At 49.7% G+C, this 11705-nt stretch overlaps 1 protein-coding gene across 4 annotated transcripts in view; it reads left to right on the forward strand.

Moving 5' to 3' along the window:
• The window catches only part of TEKT3 (tektin 3), an 84285-nt gene extending 79617 nt beyond the window's left edge, over positions 1-4668 (forward strand). For all 4 annotated transcript variants that reach the window (XM_069798903.1, XM_069798902.1, XM_069798904.1 and 1 more), the window contains exons 5-8: positions 134-277; positions 1533-1755; positions 2687-2841; positions 3938-4668. In XM_069798903.1, the coding sequence (XP_069655004.1) occupies positions 134-277; positions 1533-1755; positions 2687-2841; positions 3938-4154 (739 nt within the window). In that variant the 3' untranslated portion in view covers positions 4155-4668. The remainder of the gene's footprint in view (positions 1-133; positions 278-1532; positions 1756-2686; positions 2842-3937) is intronic.
• The last annotated feature ends 7037 nt before the right edge of the window (positions 4669-11705 follow it).

Consider the following 11705-nt stretch of genomic DNA (forward strand, 5'->3'; position numbering starts at 1 on the left):
GCTCCATGGGAAGCAGGCAGCGATGCTCGTGGGAGCACGTGGCTGCCCAGATGGGAGCTGTGGGCAAGGAGGATGGGGAGGAAACCATTCCACCCATACGTCCCCACTGATGACTGCTGTTTGTGTGTTAAAGGTCCAACAGGGCAGCCCAGCATGAGCTGGAGAGGGACCTGGCCAACAAGCAGGCGGCCCACCGCATCGATGACAAGTGCCACCACCTGAGGAACACCTCTGATGGCATCAGCTACTACCGAGGGGTGGAGCGGGTTGATGCCACGTGAGTGCACGCTGGGCAGCACACAAGCACTGAGCCGTCCCCGGGATGCACGGTGCCTCTCCCTGGCAGGGAGCTGGTTTTCCCCAGCCCACTGTAAAGGCATGTGTCTCGGCATGGCACATCCATCCTGCGTGGAGACATCCACCTTGGAAGGGCCATTTCTCTCCACTCACCATAAAGGGAGAACAACCCTCTGCTTTTAGCTGGATGCCAAACATCCAGCGGGCGAAAGCGAGTCCCACCTAATTAAACATTATATCAGGGTTCAGAGATCAGCCTGAAAATGAATTCAGTCCAGCACCTCTGCACAGCTCATTAAGTTTATGCATATTTTCAAAGATGTGTCAGTGCTTGCCCGAGTGCTCTTCATTGATGTAAAGTCTGGGGGGTTCACCCCTCCATGGAGACGGCCTGGCAAGGAGCCGAAATGACACAGAAGATATAGAGAGCATGGTCCTGGGACAGAGCTCAGCTGCTTTTGGGTGCCAGGAATTCGGCTTTGGCTCTGGAGTAAATGAATGGTGACCTAAACCAGCACTTGCAGAGATATGCCCTAAGTGGCAAAGGGCTGAGGGAATAAATCTACTGCTCACACAGCTGCATGCAGCTAATGGAGGGGCATAGATTGATTCAATTTTTCTAATGTTTGAATAATTATTCACAGTAGAGCTCAGACATATTTAGACAGGCAAATGAATTGCAAAGGTTTGACACTAAAATTCAGAGGGGGGTAAAATGTGCCGAGGATCAGCATGTTTTAAATGGAGCTTATGTGGTATTTAAGTCTTTTGTTGACCTTGTTCTGGACTACTGCACAGGCGTGAACTTCATCCTGAATGCACAGACAGGGAATTGAATATTATCTAATGCTCATTCAGTTTAGTATGAAACTGAAATAAGTTATGAGCAAAATGAATTGACTGCAATCTGCGTGTTGTCGTGAAGCTGTGAATCACTTGGCACTTAAATGCCTTGAACGTCTAAATATGAGGTCTGATTAAAATCTGTTTTTCTGGGGGAATCTTTTTTTTGTCTGAGCTTTCATAAGTATCACAGTTGTCTTCACGAACATGTCATCATTTGATAAGCATTACTGAACAAATGGTGTCCAGATGTTTCACTTTCATGTGGTCAAATTAAGAGCATAGATTTAATCTACATTTAATCCATGCTGCTCCCTGGCAGGGTGCTTGCCTGCCCACAGCCAGCTTTAGCAGCACGGGCTTACCAGGGGCCTCTCCTTCCCCCCTCCCAGGATCTCGGTGCCGGAATCGTGGGCCAAGTTCACAGATGACAACATCCTCCGCTCCCAGAGCGAACGGGCAGCCTCCGCCAAGCTGCGGGACAACATCGAAAACCTGCTGGTGGTGACGGCCAACGAGATGTGGCGCCAGTTCAACGCAGTGAACGTCGCCTTCACTAACCGCATCGCCGAGACAGCCGACGCCAAGAGCAAGATTCAGACCCACTTGGCCAAGGTAGCTGGAACCCTTCCCTTTCGGTGTGACACCGTCACTTCCCAGTGACACCACCCTCCATGCAGACCCGGCCCAAGAAGAGGAACGGTTGCCCCAAGATGCTGGTTATAGTATTGTTTCCTGTTTGAAACTCAAAGTACTGGGGACTTTCTTCTTGGAGCAGGATGAGTTGGCACGCTAACTTCATCTCAAGGGATACTGTATTTTGCTAGTGCATCCCAGCTGACAGCCTGGCAGCACAGGGATTTCCAGCAGAAAATGTAAATGCTGGTTGCATCTCCTGGTAGTTACTTCAGAAATGCTGGCTGCCCTGCAGAAAGTCTTTGCTGGGCCTCTGCTTGGGTGCCTGCCGGGGGGTTTGCAGGCTCAATTCTCCTCCAAGGACATGTTTTCAGTCTCAGCAGTCTGTGTTTGCTACGCGGTTACCCGTGTGTTTCCTGCATTGCTCTGCCAAGCAGAGGAAGTGGAGATCAGCGATGGGCACCTGGCTTGGACCGGTGGGTCTCATGGAAAGCTTCCTGAAAAGTGCTTGACACAGTATTGATTAACTAAGCGGAGACTGGGCTTGCAGCGCTGCAGGCTGATGCCATGTCCTTAAATGAGGATCCATTAAAAACTTTCCCTCTATTAGTTGCTATTGATGGATGATCAGTTACTGAAAGCAGTAATTTTGGGAAGCTGGTAATTCAATAGATCCATCACTGCTCCAAAACCTCCTCTGATGTGACAGCAGCAGCAGAGAGAGGCTTTTCCCTGAAGAGAAATATCTGCTGGATCTGTGCATCAATATGTGGCAGAGTGACAGTGGTCTGAGCCCAGGGTCTACTTATTGAACTTGGTTATTTCTGCAAACAGACAGGAGAAAAGGGAAATGATGTGGTCACTTGGCAATGTCTTTTTAATTTATGCATGTGTTTCTTCTTCAAACCAGACACTGCAGGAAATCTTCCAGATTGAGATGAACATAGAAGCCGTCCGAAAAGCCATTAGGGACAAAGGGCCTCCGTTAAAGGTGGCTCAGACCCGGCTGGATGAGCGCACGCGGAGACCAAACGTGGAGCTGTGCCGGGACACTGCCCAGCTCCGGTAAGGCAGGAGCGCAGGGCTGGCAGGGTCCTTGAGTCACTGGTGGTTGCACTCGGGAGCATCACTGGATGACAAAATTAATCATGGTTTGTTTTTTTCTAAATAGTCCTTCAATAAGTGCACTGATATAATCAAAAGCAAAGAGCAGGTATCCCAGCCTTTGGGTGCTGGGAGAGCTCTTCACTCACAAAGGAGGCTGTACACTATGGCTGGGTACAGCCTGATGCCACCCCATGAGGGGCTGGATTTTTCCCACTTGGGTAAACCTCACTTTCTCTCCTGACTGCTTCCCGGTGGTTGGATGTGCTCGGTTTTGAAGGATAAGCCCTTTACTCTCTGACTGGCTTGCACCGACAGCACTTAGTTCCTTCCTCTTGGGTAACTGCAGGAAAGGATGCACCGTATGGAGAAGCAGTAAGGGCTGTCCTCCCTTCCCCTGGGGACCCTGGAAATCCTTTGAAGGATGTAGTGCGCTCTTTGGGATTGCATCCCAAGGGGCAGTGGAGGAGCAGGCTGCCCTGAGTGCCCAGCAGCACTCCCTGTGAGGCACCCCGAACCTCACATCCCCTCCTGGGAGCCCTCTGGGCACGATTCCACGTGAAGCCTTTTAAAAGCGATTTAAAGCCAGCCCCAGAGCCTGTTTAGCATCTCGCATACCATTGTTTTTTCCATACTCCACTTGTTTCACATTCACTTTTAGCCTCTCCCAGCTGTCCTGTTTTGCTGTGTGTGCATCCGTGGGTGTGGGGAGGACGCCTGCACAGGGAAATCCAGGAGGGTGAACCAACAAACCTGCAAAACCAAACAGGAACAGGAAACCACAGCTGCTCATCCCTCTTCCCGGTGGCGCGAGCTGCCCCAGGAGACGTGGCTGCACATTGCCAAAGCCTTAGAGCAAACTTAACTATGCCTCCCCGCTGAGGTCCGGAGGAGCTCTGCCCTTGAATTTCCCATGCATTTGCCAGAAATGGGGCATCCGAGTTAGTCCGAGCACTGTGAAGGGGGAAATCCTGTGCCCAAGGGGCCCGTCAGCAACACCATGCTAGAAACCACCCCGTGACGGGACTGTTAACGGGGGTCTCTCGCTGTTTTCCAGCCTTGTCAATGAGGTCCATGAAATTGATGAGACGATCCAGAGCCTTCAGCAGCGGCTGAGAGACGCCGAGGACACGCTGCAAACGCTGGTTCGTGCCAAGTCGGTCTTGGAGCATGACCTGGCCGTCAAAGCCAACTCACTCTTCATTGACCAGGAGAAGTGCATGGGGATGCGCAAGACCTTTCCCAGCACTGCACGGCTGGTGGGTTACGTTTAGGCTGGGCTCAGCTGAACTCACGGTATCTGTTGCAGGAGGTATTCTCAGTTTTGCTAGGATGCATTCCCAGTTTTGCTAAGATGCTTTGAAAATACATGATTAGGCTTTCACTTCCTGATGAAAGCCCTGAGTAGAAATTAAATGATCACTTTGTGTGTTACATGGTCTACCAGGATTTTTTCTTCCTTTGGGTTTTCTCTTTCCACTGCTCTTTCACGGTGTGCCAGAAAGTAGCTGAAAATATCCTGTATGTGACTAAGAGTAAATCCACCCACGGGGATTCATTCCTACCCTTTCAGTCTGTGACTTTAGGAGAAAAACTGTTGTGTCTTCCTCCTTTTGAGTCTGTCTGATGTGGAAAAAGCACAAGGGGAACTAAAGCTAGTTGTCAGAGTAATTAGCTGTTGACATCCATAAGGTATTTTTAATGGTACAGCAGCAGAAACACAAACTATCCTGTAAATTGTTGCAGCATGTTCTGTTCCTAAATAGAAAAACTTGCATTTTAAGCTGATTTATAATGATAGTTTTCTTGCTTTTGATAATTTTTAAATGTCATCTAAAATGTCAGTGCTGGGGTCTTAAACCGAGGAAATACTTTCGACTAGTTAATTGAAGAAAATGCTGTGGGTTTAATTTTGGTGAGTATGGATTGGTTCCTAATTTAACCTCTTGCGTGTAGTTTGTTGGTGGAAGAACCAAAGCACTTTAAAGGTAAAAAAAATGAATCAGTCCTTAAGTCAGCCACCCTGACTGCTATGGTACCTGCTTTCTTGTTGTAAATCAGACCTATTTTACCAAATGTTTGAATTTTCAGAGGGATAAGTCTTTAATCAATCTGAGGTTCAGTGTGAAAGTCACTTTGCAAATTGTCTCCTTAGACTCACGTGTCACTTAGACACTCTTGAATCATTTAACTTAAGCAGTGTTGAGCTCAGCCTAAAGCCTGTAGGCACCAAGAACCCCAAAAGAGCCAAAGCTCTTCTCCCTCGGGAATCCAGGGCATGGACCTCCTGGCCCAGCATGCGGGCTCTTGGGAGCTGAGAGCATCTTTTCTTGTCTTGCATCCCCAGCGGACTCCATCTCACAGCACAGGTCCAGACAGACCTGCCTGCCCTCCCCACTGTCCCCGGGGCAGCCCCCAAGAGCCATAACCTGTGCCGGGGTCCTGCCCCAGCCTCAGCATCTTGGCAGGATCTCTCTTCACAGCAGCAGCCCTAAACAGGAAGCAATTGTCTTTTTAACCTTTTTTTTCACTAGCACTTTTGTCTCATGGAGACTAAAAATAGATTTCCTCTACTTTGTGTGTATCTTGGAGCCAGAGCCTGTCGGCTCTGGAGACAGCAGCCACCCTTTCTAAAGAGAAGATACAACCATCAGAAGGAAAAACTGTCCAACTTATCACGCCTTCCCTTTCTCCATGTATCTCCCACCCCAAAATAAGCCAGTGGCATGTTGAACTCATAGGGACTTGCAGTTTTGTTAGCATCCTCGCTAGCATTTGTGCTGCTTTGTGCTGTTACTCTCCCCATGTTCCTTTACAGAAGGCTTTCACAAACCCTGGTGATTTTGGCTGCTCTGCTGTTTTGAAGCCCCGCTCCAGATGGCTGGTTTTCAGGCAAAGCTGCCTGTTTTCTTTTTTGAGAAATGAGACCCATGAATTTGTCCCCAGCTGAGTGCTGGGAAGTGGGGCACCCACAGTCCCTTTCCGGAAGGCTCAGGCTTTTGAGTAACTTCAGCAAAGTCCTGGCATCAGCAACAGCTTCACATTCATTTCACTTCCACCTTCATTTCTGAGTCACATAAAAAAAATTATCTGAGCTCCGTTTTACTATGAGGGCACACCGATAACGGTCAGCACCCAAAGTCTCCTATTTTCTCCAATTTTGCTTTCAGAGTACCCCAAACACTCATCTTTCCCACCAGCCCAACTCCTTTAAGGCTTTCTCCTAATTGACAGTGTTTATGTGGTGTCGCAATTATCTGACTCTAAATTTTATGTTGCTGTCCTACCCTCTCAATGCTCCTTTACACGACATTGGCAATGCATTTCTTTCCTCCGTTTGAGCCATGACCAGAGGAATTTCAGTTGCAGCTTCTCTAGTTTCTTTCACAAATACTTTCCGCTTTCCTGCAGCAGATTTCCCAGACATTAGAGAATTCCCAGGTCCCTCTGGGATTTCATTCTCTCCACACCAGTTTTCCGTAACTTAATGATATTGATGTTACTTCTTCTGGTAGCTGATACTCTGAAATCCTCCCCAAGCACTTTGTCTAATCCTATGTGTGCTTCAGTTTGAGTCTTTTTTTTTCCCCTCTCACAGTGTGTCCTACGCACATCCCATGACGGGAGCCAGCCCTGCCACAAAACTCCTGTAAAATGGGTCCCTAGGGAGAGGGGGGTGGGTGAAATTCCAATAGACACGTGGTTTGTGGCAGAGTCTCCTGCAAAGGGATGGGTTTGCCTCCCATGACTGAGCTGCTGGTGAGTAAAGCTGCTTGGTTCAGTCGCTGCAGGGCTGGTTTTGGGGTTGCAGCCGAACAGCCTCTATCTTTGATGTATACCAGGTGCATTAAACAACTGTCCTGCCTTCCTGCTTCTGATGTGTGAGATGCCTTTGCTTTCGTACCATTAAATGATTTGCCTTCATAGATCACTTCTAAATAATATCCCCACCTGCCTCGGCTGCCTTTCTGCACTGATGTGATGTTTCCTTTCTTTAAATGCCTTCAATCTAAAGAACGATGTGCCTGCTTTTATTGCTGCTTATTGCCGGCTTTATCAGCCAAGTTGCTGAGAAAGTTAGTTTGTGGAAATTCCTTAGCATCCCACAGCCATATTCCCACCCTCCTGCACCATTCCAAAAAACCCTGCAGAGCTGAGTTTGTAAACTACTTGTTTACTGATCAGAGGAAAGAAAATAAATTAATAAAACAGGACAGCATTGCTTCGTGCAAGCTAAGCTTCATGTCTGTCCAGGATCCAGTTGAACAGTCAAGGCCAGTCTGTCAAGAAGCTTTTTAGAAGGGAGGCTTGGGTGTTTTTGTTGTCTAAGAAAAGAAAAATCACTGAATGTCCTGGAGGAATCTGATATGAATTTGGGTGAAATGAGAGCTTGCCAAAAAACATGTTAACAGCATATTGCATAACTAATGCAGATTATTATGCTCGAGGGAGAGAGAATTCCCAAAACAGCATCAGCAGTCAGAAAAAAACCCAAGCTCATTGCTATTATGAAAAGAAAAAAAAAAGGGGGGGGGGGACTTTGGCAAAATGCTAAGGAAAATTTAGGCAGTGTGGGATTGTAGAAATGGCTGTGCTGGCTCAGACCAAAGTCCAGCAAGCCCCAGATTCAGCCTCTGACAGACCCAACAGGAGATGCTTAGATAAAAGCACCAGAACAAGGCAAGCACCCTGTGATACTTTCCCAGTCTACTTTCCCAGCTTCCAGCAATTAGTATCTCAAGGACTTCCTGAGCTGACAGGGCTGTCCTTGAATTTAATATCCCCCAATGGATTTCTTTCACATGGTCTTGTTCCAGTTGTTCTTTGAGCCCGTGCAGACTTGCAGTATCCGCTGTGTCCCTCAGTAGGGAGCTGCAGGGGACGGAGCATCGTCACCCTCAGAGCATCGGTGGCCACTCTTTGGACCCTGCAGGAGACTGAAAAAGGGGCCAGACCTAGGACTGCTGAAGCCAAAGGTGTTGAACTCAATAGCTTGGGCAAAAAGGTGGCTCAAAGGTGGTTTAGACCTCTGTCCTCTGTAGGTTCAACACAGGACCTCATGACAGGTTGGGTCCTTTCATATGCTGTCAGCATGCAGGAGACGAGCATGAATTACAATTTCTCAAAGTATCTGAATATGTTGACACTGAGTCGTGTCCCGGCTGGGAAGCTCCATAGGGTTTCTTTTTATTTTTGGATTCTGGGTAAATTTTCGGTTGATTGAAGCCAGTGGGATTTTCTCCAGTGATTTCAGCCCGACTCTATCAGTGATGACAACTGGCTTGGAGTTGAAAGTAAAAAGTTGGACGAAGTTGGTTTTGGGGCATGAATGCAGACAGGACTAAAATATTTTATAAATTCTTCTTGGTTTGGTAGAAAACAAATGTCAGGAAAAGTAAGTAAATGTCTCCAAGATGTATTAGACCTCTTGTTTTAGAAGTTTGATGAATTTAAATGTCTCCCTTCTGGGTTTTTTTCCTGCTTGAAATGTCTTTTCAAATAGCCATTCCACCAGTTTTATCAGAAAAGGTGAAAACCCTCTCTCAGTGCATTTTGATACAAACAGCGTTTTACACTGGAGAAAAGGCCTGTTCCTTTTGCAGCCCTGCCGTGGAGTAGCTGTGTGGCTCAGTAACCCGCAGCAGCACCTCTTCCTGGGGCACGGCGTCCCCCTCCTCCCCGGCCGCCTGGCTGAGACCCAGCCGCGCTCGGTGCACATCCCTCCATGTGCTGGGGAAAGGGCAAGATCCTGGCAGCCCTCCGGGCCCCGCTCTCGCTGCCAGCTGAGGACGTGCTCTCAAGGTGGAGAGCCTTCCCCCAACCCTTCAGCTGGAAATAGTTCTTTAGATGGATATTTCTCTGTGGGTGGGTGTATTTTTATATATATGTGCACGTGTGTTGTTTGGGGGAGCACTGTAAGTGCTCCATAAAATGCGAGTCAAACCGTATATTGCTCTCCTCCTTTCCCTAGTTGAACAGTTGTTTGAAACCAGGATTTCTTCCCCCATTGTTCTGTTCCCAGCCCGACGTGAGCTGCGGGCTCACTGATGGCAGTGCAGATTTCTGCCCCTTCCTCTTTGCATTTCAAATCCTCCGTTGCTAATGGCGTCCATCACGAGGGTAGGGAACAGGACGTAACTCTCCCTAAAATTGTGATGACAGAGCAAAATCTTGGGGTTAAACAAGCTCATCCACAAGAAGACATACAGAGAAAATCTTGTCCTTTTTGTGTAGCTTGAAAATGCTTGTTCGAAGAGTGGTTTCATTCACCTGGCCTGGGGCTAACACCAGGAAGGAGATGGTGTACACGTATGCTGGACCGATGGCAGCAGGGCCCATGATGTGCTGGTTCAGGTGATGCCACAGACACAGTCAAATGAGGCCTAGACCCTTTTCAGCAAAGTCCTCAAAGTCGTCACTGCCTTGTCAGATTAGCATCTGAGCCCCTTGAAGTGATATAAACCCCACCTTCCCTCCGGAATTCTGATTATTTTATTCTAGAAATTCAAGCTGAAGTATCATTACAGTTTTAAGTGATCCCATGGAATAGATTCAATGGGAGAAATCCACATTTTTTTTACCCACTGTTTATACAACCCGTCAATCTTACGGTATTCCCAGCACAGCCTGTGGCGAATCTTGTTTGTACACAAAACATTTTTCAAATTTATTGTGGCGCCTGCTTTTATTTAGGCCGTGACAACCACTGCTAGCCACACTCGTATGGAGACTGAGCTGGGGCAGCCAGGCAGCTTTCAAGCCCCTTGATGGGGAGCACTGTGCAATTCTCCAGCCTGCGCCAGGTCGGGCAGTGATGCCGTCTCTCCAGCAAAACCTCAAGGGCTCTGCTGCAAACATCTTCACTTTCTCACCTCCTTTTCTCCTGGCCTGAACAGTCACCATCCGGCACCTCTGGCTGATGGAAGGCGCAGAGGGGAGCTTTGTCTCCAGCGCTTTCACGAGAACTCACCATGCTCCCTGGGGCAGCATGGCCCCCCAGCAGCAGAGCTGCTGTGAGAGCACGTGTTTTTCCAAAGCCCTGCTCCGTTTGGATGTTGCACCTTTCCAAGAAGAGAAGTGTCTGAGGAGCACGGGAGTGATGTGCTCTTCTCTCTGGGCTTCTTCCACCGTTTCCAATCTGCAACTCTCAGCCAAAACAGGCTTCATTACCCTCAGGCTACTCTTTTCCCTGATTTGAGTTTCAGATATTTCTCCCGTGCTTAAAAAGCTGCTTTTGGCACCGTTTTCAGAACTGGAGCCGAGGTGGTTTTGCTCTCCCACATTCGCAGAGGAGCTCAGGTGCAGTATGCAACCCCCACACCTCCCGGCTGCCTTTCACCACTGTGCACCTCCCCACTCCGTTTTTGGGGAATGAGTCAGATAATTTATCCAGAGACGCAGCAGCTGAGATCTCAGACCTGCAAACTTCAATCAGAAGATCGTCTCTAACGGCAGGCTAGATCGCAGTCCTTGGGGACGAGACCCTTCTCGCTCTGCGTTTGCGCAGCCCCGAGCATGGTGGCTCCTTCTGCTCTGCAAGCAGCACAGGCGCTCAACCCGCAGAGGCAAGACAGCCCAAAATAGCCTCATTAGTGAGGAATGTACTGATGCCGGTCCAGATGTTTTAGTCCTCTGGGGCTTGCAGTCACGGATGGCACTGGCTCCCGATGGCACGTGCAGCGGCAGGCAGCAGCGTCACAGGGCGCAGGGGGGTGGCAGCAGCAGAGAAATGGGTGGGTATTTTTTGGAGGGGAGGGCAAATGGCATCCTTTGAAACCAGGCTGGGCAAACCTGCGCGAGGCAGAGCCGGGGCTGCCGGAGTAGAGTTTGGCTCGGCAGCATGGTGACGGGGCGTGCAGGCATGTACTGAAACAGGGGCTTGAGCAGGGTGTGAAGCCAGGAGCTTCGTTTCAGCCGCTGGCCCGTCTCCCCCCCACACCCCCATAGAGTGCTCTGAACTCCCACTTGCTGGCTAATGCATGTGATGGGACCACTTAAGCCAGTGCGGAGGAGCCAGAGCCCGTGCTGCAGGGAACACGCCTGTGCTTGCCAGGAGGAAGGAGCCAAGCACGCTTCTCTCCCTCTTTTCTCCCAAGATTTACAGTTTCGGTGGCTGGATGCCGAATTCCCTCGTCTCTGCAACAAAGCAGGACTAGTTTGGAGCTGGTGCGTGAAGAGAGGAGAGGTGATGGAGAGGTTGGTGCTAGTGCTTAAGACTCCCAGGAGTGTGCAGGTCTCCTGTGGGGACTATTGGCGGGGGTGGAGGGGGAGTGGGGGGAGATTTATTTCAACAGATTAGCTGTGGTTGAGGCATGAGTGAAGGCTGCCATACTGGAGTGCAGCCAGCCCTTCCTCTCTGAGCCCCTAAGATTTTGGAAAATCTCACCCTCCACTTAGCGTGAAGTTGCTCGGTTCCACAGAACCTGGCTTTCAAGTGCTAAAAAACTCCAGCCCAAGAGCCAGAATCACGTTGCCATCGCAGGAGCAAGTTGCAAAGGTGTCACTTTCCTGGACGCGGCCGTGCAGCGTAAATCGGAGACGATGTTCCCCTCCACTTCCCCAAATCCTGTCCCACGGCTCCCTGTCCGGGGCTACACCACCTGCCTCGGCCGGGGCGAGGGGAGCCCCCCGATGCAGCAGAGCTCTGTCCTCTCCCTGCAACCTCGTCGCTGACAATTCCCCCGCCCGGTCCCCACGCAGCCCTGGGAGAGGGAAGCTCCCTGCCAGCCCCCCCAAGGCGTTACTTATCTGCTTAGGAAAAACACCCAGCTGCCAGCGCTGCAGCCGCGGGACAGGGGCCGGATCCTGCCCAGGGAAGCGTCCCG

The sequence above is a fragment of the Haliaeetus albicilla genome, chromosome 12 (genome assembly GCF_947461875.1).
Source record: "Haliaeetus albicilla chromosome 12, bHalAlb1.1, whole genome shotgun sequence".
Lineage (NCBI taxonomy): Eukaryota > Metazoa > Chordata > Aves > Accipitriformes > Accipitridae > Haliaeetus > Haliaeetus albicilla.